Source organism: Schistocerca americana, chromosome 11 (genome assembly GCF_021461395.2).
Source record: "Schistocerca americana isolate TAMUIC-IGC-003095 chromosome 11, iqSchAmer2.1, whole genome shotgun sequence".
NCBI classification, from domain to species: domain Eukaryota; kingdom Metazoa; phylum Arthropoda; class Insecta; order Orthoptera; family Acrididae; genus Schistocerca; species Schistocerca americana.
Genome location: NC_060129.1, coordinates 183,990,200 through 184,002,855, shown reverse-complemented (window position 1 = coordinate 184,002,855; position 12,656 = coordinate 183,990,200). Strand labels below are relative to the sequence as shown.

At 47.9% G+C, this 12,656-nt stretch overlaps 1 protein-coding gene across 1 annotated transcript; it reads right to left on the bottom strand.

Annotated features, from left to right (window-relative positions):
• Window positions 1–3,035: 3,035 nt before the first annotated feature.
• Window positions 3,036–6,261, bottom strand: LOC124553523 (seminal vesicle major clotting proteins-like). Its single transcript, XM_047127373.1, has 2 exons — window positions 6,112–6,261; window positions 3,036–3,569 (listed from the first exon to the last, which is right to left on the bottom strand). Exons 1-2 carry the CDS (start codon window positions 6,259–6,261, stop codon window positions 3,036–3,038), a joined length of 684 nt encoding a protein of 227 aa, XP_046983329.1.
• Between the last annotated feature and the right edge of the window lie 6,395 nt (window positions 6,262–12,656).

Genomic DNA, 12,656 nt, shown 5'->3' with positions numbered 1-12,656 from the left:
GTTGAGCTGTCCTCTCATGTTGTGCTGTCCTCTCAAGTTGAGCTGTCTTCTCTAGATGAGCTGTCTTCTCTAGATGAGCTGTCCTCTCAAGTTCAGTTGTCCTCTCAAGTTGAGCTGTCCTCTCAAGTTGAGCTGTCCTCCCAAGTTGAGCTGTCCTCTCAAGTTGAGCTGTCCTCTTAAGTTGAGCTGTCCTCGCAAGCTGTGCTGTCCTCGCAAGCATTGCTGTCTTCGCAAGCTGTGCTGTCCTCGCAAGCCGTGCTGTCCTCACAAGCTGTACTGTCCTCGCAAGCCGTGCTGTCCTCGCATACCGTGCTGCCCTCGCGAGCCGTGCTGTCCTCGCAAGCCATGCTGTCCTCGCAAGCCGGGCTGTCCTCGCAAGCCGTGCTGTCCTCGCAAGCCGTGCTGTCCTCGCAAGCCGTGCTGTCCTTGCAAGCCGTGCTGTCCTCGGAAGCCGTGCTGTCCACGCAAGCATTGCTGTCCTCGCAAGCCGTGCTGTCCTCACAAGCTTTGCTGTCCTCACAAGCTTTGCTGTCCTCGCAAGCTTTCCTGTCCTCGTAAGTTGTGCTGTCCTCGCAACCTGTGCTGTCCACGCAAGCTGTGCTGTCCCCACATCCTGTGTTGTCCTCCCAAGCTGTGCCGTCCTCGCAAGCTGTGCCGTCCTCGCAAGTTGTGCTGTCCTCGTAAGCCGTGCTGTCCTCGCAAGCTGTGCTGTCCTCGCTAGCTGTGCTGTCCACGCAAGCTGTGCTGTCCTCGCAAGCTGCGCTGTCCTCGCAAGCTGAACTGTCCTCGCAAGCTTAGCTGTCATCGCAAGCCTTGCTGTCCTCGCAAGCCGTGCTGTCCTCGCCAGCCGTGCTGTCTTCGCAAGCTTTGCTGTCCTCGCATGTTGTGCTTTCCTCTCAAGTAGTGCTGTCCTCTCAAGTTGGGCTGTCCTCTCAAGTTGAGCTGTCCTCTCAAGTTGAGCTGCCCTCTCAAGTTGAGCTGTCCTCTCAAGTTGTGCTGTCCTCTCAGGTTGTGTTGTCCTCTCAAGTTGAGCTGTCCTCTCAAGTTGAGCTGTCCTCTCAAGTTGAGCTGACCTCTCAAGTTGAGCTGTCCTCTCTAGTTGAGCTGACCTCTCAAGTTGAGCTGTCCTCTCTAGTTGAGCTGTCCTCTCAAGTCGAGCTGTCCTCTCAAGTTGAGCTGTCCTATCATGTTGAGCTGTCCTCTCTAGTTGAGCTGTCATCTCTAGTTGAGCTGTCCTCTCTAGATGAGCTGTCCTCTCAAGTTCAGTTGTCCTCTCAAGTTGAGCTGTCCTCTCAAGTTGAGCTGTCCTCTCAAGTTGAGCTGTCCTCTCAAGTTGAGCTGTCCTATCAAGTTGAGCTGTCCTCTCAAGTTGAGCTGTCCTCGCAAGCTGTGCTGTCCTCGCAAGCTGTGCTGTCTTCGCAAGCTGTGCTGTCCTCGCAAGCCGTGCTGTCCTCGCAAGCCGTACTGTCCTCGCAAGCCGTGCTGTCCTCGCAAGCCGTGCTGTCCTCGCATACCGTGCTGTCCTCGCGAGCCGTGCTGTCCTCGCAAGCCATGCTGTCCTCGCAAGCCGTGCTGTCCTCGCAAGCCGTGCTGTCCTCGCAAGCCGTGCTGTCCTCACGAGCCATGCTGTCCTTGCGATCTTTTCTGTCCTCGCGAGCTTTGCTGTCCTCGCGAGCTTTGCTGTCCTCGCGACCTTTGCTGTTCTCGCAAGTTGTGCAGTCCTCGCAAGTTGTGCTGCCCTCTCAAGTTCAGCTGTCCTCACAAGTTGAGCTGCCCTCTCAAGTTGAGCTGCCCTCTCAAGTTGAGCTGCCCTCTCAAGTTGAGCTGCCCTCTTATGTTGAGCTGTCCTCCAAAGTTGAGCTGTCCTCTCAAGTTGAGCTGTCCTCTCAAGTAATGCTGTCCTCGCAAGCTGTGCTGTCCTCGCAAGCTGTGCTGTTCTCGCAAGCCGTGCTGTCCTCTCAAGTTGAGCTGCCCTCTCTAGTAGAGCTGTCCTCTCAACTTGAGCTGTCCTTTGAAGTTGAGCTGTCCTCTAAAGTTGAGCTGTCCTCTCAAGTTGAGCTGACCTCTCAAATTGAGATGTCCTTTCAAGTTGAGCTCTCCTTCAAGTTGAGCTGTCCTCTGAAGTTGAGCTGTCCTCTCTAGATGAGCTGTCCTCTCTAGATGAGCTGTCCTCTCAAGTTGAGCTGACCCCTCAAGTTGAGCTGTCCTCTCAAGTTGAGCTGTCCTCTCAAGTTGAGCTGTCCTCTCAAGTTGAGCTGTCCTCTCAAGTTGAGCTGTCCTCTCAAGTTGAGCTGTCCTCTCAAGTTGAGCTGTCCTCTCCAGTTGAGCTGTCCTCTCAAGTTGAGCTGTCCTCGCAAGCCATGCTGTCCTCGCAAGCTGTGCTGTCCTCGCAAGCTGTGCTGTCCTCGCAAGCTGTGCTGTCCTCGCAAGCTGTGCTGTCCTCGCAAGCCGTGCTGTCCTCGCAAGCCGTGCTGTCCTCGCACGACGTGCTGTCCTCGCAAGCTGTGCTGTCCTCTCAAGCCGTGCTGTCGTCGGAAGCCGTGCTGTCCACGCAAGCCGTGCTGTCCTCGCAAGCCGTACTGTCATCGCAAGCTTTGCTGTCCTCGCAAGTTGTGCTGTCCTCGCAAGTTGTGCTGTCCTTTAAAGTTGAGCTGTCCTCTTCAGTTGGACTGTCCTCTCAAGTTGAGCTGTCCTCTCAAGTTGAGCTGTCCTCTCAAGTTGAGCTGTCCTCTCAAGTTGAGCTGTCCTCTCAAGTTGAGTTGTTCTCTCATATTGAGCTGTCCTCGCAAGCTGTGCTGTCCTCGCAAGCCGTGCTGTCCACGCAAGCCATGCTGTCCTCGCAAGCCGTGCTGTCCTCACAAGCTGTGCTGTCCTCGCAAGCTTTGCTGTCCTCGAAAGTTGTGCTTTCCTCTCAAGTAGTGGTGTCCTCTCAAGTTGAGCAGTCCTGTTAAGCTAAGCTGCCCTCTCAAGTTGAATTGCCCTCTCAAGTTGTGCTGTCCTCTCAAGTTGAGCTGTCCTCTCAAGTTGAGCTGTCCTCACAAGTTGTGCTGTCCTCTCAAGTTGTGCTGTCCTCTCAAGTTGAGCTGTCCTCTCAAGTGTAGCTGTCCTCTCAAGTTGAGCTGTCCTCTCAAGTTGAGCTGTCCACTCAAGTTGAGCTGTCCTCTCAAGTTGAGCTGTCCATTCAGGTTGAGCTGTCCTCTAAAGTTGAGCTGTCCTCTCAAGTTGAGCTGTCCTCTCAAGTTGAGCTGTCCTCTCAAGTAGAGCTGTCCTCGTAAGCTGTGCTGTCCTCGCAAGCCTTGCTGGCCTCGCAAGCTGTGCTGTCCTTGCAAGCTGTGCTGTCCTCGCAAGCTGTGCTGTCCTCGCAAGCCGTGCTGTCCTCGCAAGCTGTGCTGTCCTTGCAAGCCGTGCTGTCCTCGCAAGCTTTGCTGTCCTCGCAAGCTGTGCTGTCCTCGCAAGCTGTGCTGTCCGCGCAAGCTGTGCTGTCCTCGCAAGCTGTGCTGTCGTCTCAAGTTGAGCTGCCCTCTCAAGTTGAGCTGCCCTCTTAAGTTGAGCTGTCCTCTCAAGTTGAGCTGTCAAGTTGAGCTGTCCTCTCAAGTTGAGCTGTCCTCTCAAGTTGAGCTGTCCTCTCAAGTTGAGCTGTCCTCTCAAGTTGAGCTGTCCTCGCAAGCCGTGCTGTCCTCGCAAGCCGTGCTGTCCTCGCAAGCCGTGCTTACCTCGGAAGCCGTTCTGTCCTCAGAAGCCGTGCTGTCCTTGCAAGCCGTGCTGTGCTCGCAAGTTGTGCTGTCCTCGCAAGTTGTGCTGTCCTCACAAGTTGTGCTGTCCTCCCAAGTTGAGCTGTCCTCTCAAGTTGAGCTGTCCCGTCAAGTTGAGCTGTCCCCTCAAGGTCAGCTGATTTTGTAAGTCATACTGCTTTTACAAGGTGTGCTGCGTATGCAAGTCGTGCTGTCTTGCCATGACATGCTGTCTTGGCAAGACATGCTGTTTTCGCAAGGTGTGCCATCTTTGCAAGTCGTGCTGTCTACACAAGGTGTGCTATCTTCACACGGTGTATTGCCTTTGGAAATCGTACTGTCTTTGCTGTCTTGGAAAGGCGGCAGGCAGTACACACTGTAAAGGCAATATGCACTATAAAACAAGCACACAATGGAATGGCAGCACAAGCTGCAAAGGCAGCACATGCTGCAATGGCTGCATATGCTACAAAGGCTGCATATGCTACAAAGACTGCACACCATGTAAAGGGTGCAAACGCTGCAACAGCAGCACATGCTGCAATGGCAGCACACACTACAAAGGCAGCACATGCTACAAAGGCGGCACACAATACTAGGCAGCACACACTGCAAAGGCAGCCCATGCTGAAAAAGGCAGCACAAACTGAAAATTCAGCACATATCGGAAAGGTGTCACACAATGGCAAGGTACTGCACACTGAAACCCAGCATGCACTGGGAAGCAAGCATACAATGAAATAACAACACACTGTAAAGTGTCACAATGTGGATAGGCAGCACACACTGAAAGGCCGGAAACACTAGAAAAGCAGAAGACAAAGGAAAGGCACCATGCATGTCAAAGGCAGCCTGCACTTTAAATGCAGCACACGCTGCAAAGGTAGTAGGCACTGCAAAGAAAACATGCACTGCAAAGGCAGGACACACTGCAAAGGCAGCAGGCCCTGCAAACACTGCACATGCTGTGAAGCACATGATCATAAGGCAGCACCTGGTGCAATGACAGTACACACTGCATAGCCAGCACTCGCTGAAAAGGCAGCATACATTGGGAATTCAGCAAATGCTGCAAAGGCAGCATGCACCTCCCTCTATAACAGCACATGCCTTTATAGCCACACTCGCTGCTATGGCAGCATGTGGTCCTATGGCAGCACATGTGGTAATGTCAGCATGCGCTACATTGGCAGGATATGCAGGAAAGGTAGCACATGCTGGAAAGGTAATACACACTGCAAAGGCAGCACATGCTTGCACATACATCGGAAAGCAATACACACTTGAAAGGCCGCACACACAGCAAATCACACACACTGGGAAGGCAGCTCACCATGGAAAGGCAGCATACTCTGGAAAGCCAGCATACCCCAGAAAGGCAGCACACCCTGGAAAGGCAGCACAACCTGGAAAGGCAGCACACCCTGGAAGGGCAACACACCCTAGAAAGGCAGCACACCCTGGATATGCATCACAACCTGGATATGCAACACACACACTATAAAGGCAGCACACTTTGGATATGCAACACACACTATAAAGGCAGCAGACACTGGAATGCATCACAAACTGGACAGGCAGCACTCACTGGAGATGCAGCACACACTGGAAAGGCAGCACTCAATGGAAATGCATCACAAACTGGATAGGCAGCAGTCACTAGAAAAGCGGTGCACACTAGAAATCCACACACAATGGTAGGCAGCACAAATTGGAAAGGAGCACATGCTGCAACGGCAGAACACGCTGCAATAGCAGCACACACTGCTGTGGCAGCAGCACGCTGCAATGGCAGAACATACTGCCATGACAGCACATGTTGCAAAGGTAGCACATATTAGAAAGGCAACACACATTGGAAAGTCACCTCATATTTTAAAGACAGCACACATTGGGAAGGCAGCACATATTGGGAAGGCAGCACACATCGGAAAGGAAGCACACATTTAATATGCAGCAACACTGGAGAAGCACACATAGTGGAAAGCACCACGCTGGAGTCCGCAGCTCGTGGTCGTGTGGTAGCGTTCTCATTTCCCACGCTCGGGTTCGATTCCTGGCGGGGTCAGGGATTTTCTCTGCCTCGTGATGACTGGGTGTTGTGTGCTGTCCTTAGGTTAGTTAGATTTAAGTAGTTCTAAGTTCTAGGGGCTGATGACCATAGATGTTAAGTCCCATAGTGCTCAGAGCCATTTTGAACCACATTGGAAAGGCACCACACACTAGAAAGGCACCACGTACTGAAAAGGCATCACACACTGGTAAGGCTGCAGTCGCAGCGTGTGCTGCCTCACATTGTGTGTGGTTTTCAAGTGATGTGGCTCCGCAGTGTGTTCTGTGTTTCCAGTGAGTGTTGCCTATCCAGTTTGTGATGCCTTACCAATGTCTGCGCCTTTCCACTGTGTTCTTCCTTTCCAGTATATGCTGCTTTTCCAGTTTGTGCTGCCTTTCCAGTGTGTTTCAGGCTTCTCAATGTGTGCTGCCTTTGCAGCATGTGCTGCCTTTGCAGCATGTGCTTCCTTTGCTGCATGTGCCTCTTTGCAGTCTGTGCTGCATTTGAACATGTGTTGCATTTTCATTGTGTGCCGCCTTTGCAGCATGTGCTGCTTTTGCAGGGTATACAGCCTTTACAAGGTGTGCATCCTTCATAAAATTTGTAGTATTTGCAATGCTTGCAGTGATTTCAAGGCGTGCAGCATTCGCAATCTGTGCAGCTTTCACAAGGTATGCTGCCTTAGCAAAGTGTGCTATGTTCACAATGTGTGCTGCCTTTGCAATGTTTGCAGCCTTCACAAGTGATTCTGTCTTCGCAATGTGGTTCAAATGGCTCTGAGCACTATGGGACTTAACATCTGAGGTCATCAGTCACCTAGAACTTCGAACTACTGAAACCTAACCAACCTAAGGACATCACACACATCCATGCCCGAGGCAGGATTCGAACCAGCGACCATAGCAGTTGCGCAGGTCCTGACTGAAGCGCCTAGAACCTGTCGGCCACCGCGGCCGGCTTATTCACAATGTGTGCTGCCTTCATACGGTATGCTGCATTTATACAGTGTACTGGCTTCACAAGGTGTGCTGCCTTCACAAGTTGGCCCTCCTTCACAATATGTACTGCCTTTGCAGTGTCTTATTTCTTCACATGGTCTTCTTCCTTTGCATGCTGTGCTACCTTCGCAAGGTTTGCTACTTTCGAGAGGTTGACTGCCTTCACCAGATATGCAGCTTCCGCAAGGTAACCTTGCAAAGGCAGCACATATTGTGAAGGCAACACACCTAGCTAATGCAGCATTTCTTGTGAAGCAGCACTCCTTGAGAAGCCACCACATTTTGTGAAGGTAGCACAACTTCTGATAGTAGAGGCAGAAAACCTTGCGAAGGTTACACACTGTGTCAAGGCAGAACAGCTTGCAAAGGCAGCACACCTCACGAAAGTAGCACACCTTGCGAAGACAGGACAGAATGCAATGGCACAAAATCTTGCAAAGGAGAACACCTTGCAAAGAACAACTGCCTTGCAAAGGCAGCACACCTTGTGGAGGCTGCACACATTGCAAATGCAGGACACCTTGCAAAGACAGCACATTTCCTAAATACAGCCCTCCTCCAAAGGACAGCACATATCCCAAAGGCAGCACACCTTCTGGAGACAGTTTACTTTCGTGCATATTGTCCACAAACTGAGGAAAGAAATATAGGATGTGAAGTTACCTTCCCAGTCCTGCATATTTTTGCGGGAACGGTCGCAGCATTCGGCATCTGGCAGTAGGTGTGCAGGGTTGAGGTTCCGTCCGTCATGACTTCTGGTGTGGTGGGCGCCCTGTCGCTCCACATCAGCTGTGCACGCGAGTGCAGCGTGCTCAGTGCAGCTGCTGCGCCACACTTCTGTGTGCAGCACGTTGGTCTCTGTTCCACAGGTGTAGCCTGTACGAGCGACCTTCCAAGCAGTTAATAATTAATGTAAACCCAGCCATGTCGCTGTTTTATGCTCTACGTGTTAATTTAATGGTACTCTTGTCTTACGTTTTATAATTCAATAGAAGAGTTCCTATTAGGAGATTGACCTCTTGGACGTAGAATGCCTTTCATATCTTCTGCCAAAATGATATTACCTTAATGAAATCTGAAGAGAGGGACAATTTTGTAATTAAAGGAACTCTGCTCGTTTACGTAGTTTACTGCTACCAGGTTGAACATATATATTAAATAGCCAGGTGTTGTAAACAGTACAAGCTACAACTGTATTACATGTGAGTTTTCAACGTGATCCACTATTATGCCCTCTTTCGCGAGTATCACGGTCTCTAATTCATCTCCAGTTCCAGCATTAATTACAGCGCTATATCCCAATACAACGTGTAGTGCAGTATCCTTTACTTCTGTAACTAGAATAATATCAATGTTTGGCTCATACATAAAGTCTTTCAAGGTACTTGCTTTTAGGGAGCTCGCTATGCTGTTTATGGATTCATAATGTATCACATTTCATAAATTCAACTCTTTCATCGCATGCAGTCAGTATGAAAGCTATGGATAAGTGTCACATACGTATCTACCTCTGTCGCTTGGTTTGGATGAGGTAACCATTCCCGTCCCCCCTTGCAATCTTAGTAAGCATGCAGCGAAAATCGTGCACAGACACACATGTGAAACTCTTAAATTGACCGAATCAGTTCGATAGCTGTGATTCAGGGCCTAGTGTAATGCCACCATGTGTTTGAAACCTCCGCAAAGAATTCTGTTGCATGGTTCATACTAATGTCTCGATATCGCCATTGTGTAACTTACAGCAAGTATTTTATTCTTGTCGCTCACCTACATTAAGGAAAATGGGAAACATTTACCACCTTCCGATATTGTTGTCACTGTTAGTAAGTAGAATGAAAGTAGTCTCTGGTCAGGAGAAACTAAAAGCGATTATGTGTTTCCACAGACAGAGCTTAACAATTCGTATCAGTACACTGTCCCATCCAAGGGGTAGATTCGTTACTCTGTCGTATGCATATAACGAGATAACATAAAGACTTTACGTCACAGCTACTCAGTTTATGGGGCTAGGTAACCTACACACATCGACATCATTCACTTCTTCTTCGCTGAGATAGTATAAATTTCCTAAGTAAAATGACATTGCAAGTTGTTGTTGTAGTGAACATCTTCTAAATGCTTAATGCAAAGACACTATTTACACACGGTCATCCTGACTGACGATGCGAGGAAGTAAATTGACTGGCTCGGTTAAGAGGTGTATATAATTTTGATTCGTTTCACAATAGATTCACGTAGAATGGTCATTTTTGAAAGTTTCGGCGAACAATACAGTTAAGACTTTGATTACGATACATGCATCACATTCTTGTAAAGCTATTGTATTAAACGTGTGCTACTTTCGATATTAATCACAATTGCAGAAAGCAGCAATGAATATGTCTCGTCTCGTTTCTCCGACCGTTTCCCGTACTGTGCGACCCACAGAGCTCTATCGCTGCATCAGCGGTCGATTGTTGCTGTTGCCGCCACGGAATGGTGGCAGTTAAATTCAAATAGCCTCCAAGTATAAGGGATTCTACGATATAAATGAAAATGGAAAGAAGTAACGAAAGCGGCAACTAGTAGTCAAACTCAACGATCCTGGTGGTTTAATGCTATGACAATTTTAAACAATAAACTACGCAGTGGAACTGAGAGCTATCACAGGAATCTGCAATATACCCTCGATGGACAAACTGAGTAAAGTTTTCGTCCTTGCCACTTCTCATTTTACAGACAACTGATTCTGACCACTTCTTATGAGCTGAACTGAGGCCATAACTCATGTCGAAGTTGTCTGTTTGTATTACTACTATCGTATCTTTCTTAGGTAAAGAACGAGCAAAATAGCAGTTTTGCGTTTAGCATGCAATCATCCAGGATACAATTTCTACAGTCAGAGCATTTTCTGTTGCGGCATAGGAATGATTATGTGATTACTTCTGTATGGAATTCATCTGTAACTTTATGAACTCAATATTTAGTAAGAGGGCCAACCGAATTACATACTGCACAGTGTGAATAATTGCTGCAATTTTGGTGGCAACAACAACAAACAACCAGTCAGTGCCGAGATTTGGCTGTAGAATAGTGGCAACACAGAGCTACCGTTGCAGCCGAGTGGTTCATGAAGCCTTGGCCGTGACCACAGCGGCTGAGGCGCGTCTACAGCCGTAGCAACCGCACAGCAGCCCACACTGAGGTGTGACGTCACACGGCACCCCTGTCTCGGTTGACCACCCACAACGTGTTTCGCTACATTTGATCAATTCACTATTTGCTCATACCTGAAACGTTAGTAAGTTTTTTTTGTGATCGGTATAAACAAATGAAACGTGTTGTATAATACTCCCCTACGAGGGGCATTACTATTAACAATTTTACATTCAATTTTTATCAATAGCTTATTTGCTAGTTGCCCCATTTCCTCTTTCTACGCTCAGTTAGCGTCAAGCAAATCACGCGTACCTTCGAAACTTGGACCTTTTTACCAGGTACATCTCTAGAAGTATTAGGTACATAACATGTCTTTGTAATTTACACGCAGAACTTAATTTTCTACGAAAAAGACAGACGTCAATCCTTATCTCTGTTTAAAATACGCGTCGGAATCTCTCCCTACTTGAAGCGGCGAACGTATGTCCGAAACTCCGCCCATAGCTCATCCCCGCATATACTGCCGATTGCAACGTGCGCGCCCAGTAGTCTCTGATCAGTTACGACATTGTAATCTGTCCAGAGTGAGCTGTTTCGCCGTCCACAGATTATTACAGAACGTGCACGGCCTTTATACCCAGTTTATGTATTTTAGACTTTCCGTTTCAAGGTTTGCCAAATGACAGTCGCTCCCAGTCCGTGTTTCACGACCGCTTTCTTTGCAGTCTGCCGCCGATTGTGAACTTAGCTCCTTTTCCAGTCACATAACCTTTCTTCCAACGTTGGTTGTAATGACTGATGCCTCTTGTTACTCCATGCCATGAATGGTTATCTGCATTCCGAAGAGCTAAATGAAAATTAATGCAACGTAGACTATTATTTTAAACTGATGGAAGTAACAGTTCTTAGCGAGTAGCCTCGAACCCGATATTCAATTCAGAGTTTACCTCGGACGAGAAAAAACGTTCTGTGTAGTGTTGAAAGCTGTGACGAAAAAAGGAATCTATTTATTTCCATTCTCTACAAAGGAAGTACAAAAAAATCAACTTATCCCATATCTGTAATACAAATTTATTTGAAAGCGCTGGCCATCGCTACGGTCGTACGAAGGCAATCCAAAGTTTATTCCACACCGCCAGACTGCGTTATGCGATACTCTCTGGCGCTGTGTGCTGACGGATTTGAAATCGCAGCCGCCTGTCTCTGTGACGTGGCAGTCTTGTTCGCTCACAGTTATTTCATATTTCGTGTTACCTCCTTTCATGCTAAAAGACCGCAGCCTTCTCTCGACGCACACAAAAACAGATTTCTATTTTTTTTTTTTATTCATTTCACGAAAATGCGTGATTCGCGCCGAACCAGCGATATGGAAAGACGTTCTATTGGCGTCTCGCGTGGCAGAAGACGTTGACTGCGAAAGGAGTTTCGGAGGACGCAGTGCAGCCGTTGGTCGACAGATGGCAGTAGGCGACTTGCAGTGTACGGCAGTGATATAAACAATAAGACGCTAAAAAGAAATAAACAGCGCGGAAAAGAGTAACATGTCTACTGGGCATCTTGTGACACGCGGCGATCACCGACATTGTATATAATAGTGCACACGAAAATTCTGATAGCCTTTTGTTGAGAATTGTAAATATCGAAAGCGGGAGAAATGTTAAGCGTAAAAATAAAATCTTTGCTTCCCTGTGTTTCCGTTTTGTAACAGGAAAGGTATGTTAATATTTACTTTCATTGCGTGAAACAAAAAGTAAAACATTCCTTAGCAGTTCTACGTATGCCTACCGAGTGTGTTTTTCACAAACCGATCTTTCACCACCGCTTGTGGTTCGTCATGTAAACACTATCATATCGGTTTTCGAAATGCGGTTACCGGTTCCGGGTTTTTTTACTGTATTTTAAAGGTAAAGCACACTACCACCACATTCCATCATTTTACCTTTTGTAGCACAATCATTTTATCAGAGACTAAGTAAGTATTGAACTCCTGGGAAAGCGGTCAGCGCTCAACTCGGCTCATCTCTGGCATGAATGACGGTGCACGATGACAAAATCTCGCTTAAACAGCACTGCTTAAGTTACGCCTTTTTTCACAAACGTGGCACATACGTCTCTGGATGACTTCCAAACGGGTCGACCCCCCATGTTCCGCCACGTCACTCGAATACCAGCGCTGGTTACACGAAATCGCCAAATAATGACATTGTATTGACTTTGAACGTATTTAATTATGCTTGCAGATCTTAGTAACGTAGAAGCCGAATGTATTTTTCTGTTGATTCTCCCTCTTCTGCAGCCCACAGAGCTTTGTCAGTGCCCCAGCCATTGATTGTTGGTGCTAGCCTTCCGCAACGTCGGCAGTTGAACTTTCTAGCTAGTAATGTCGATTTTATTAAGTAAGTGAAAACGGAGGAAAATGATAATAATTTCACAACCACCAGTCAAACGTAACGTTTAGCGAAGTTATAGGCGAGCAAAGCCTTAAGCCAAAAATTACGACAATGGGGCACACATAACCGTTATTGCATAAATCCACATTCAGAGTTGGGCCTTCCACGCACAATGTCGCAAAAGTTACCGTTATGTCCAAACGAAATTACGCATCGTATTCTTCGATGAAAAATGCCACTGACTTCCACTAATCACTTGTGGCGTAATGTTTTCATAACACTTCCACCTCACTACAATAAACGGCTGTGAGCTCTATTACACATTCTGTCCGATGTAGAAGCACTT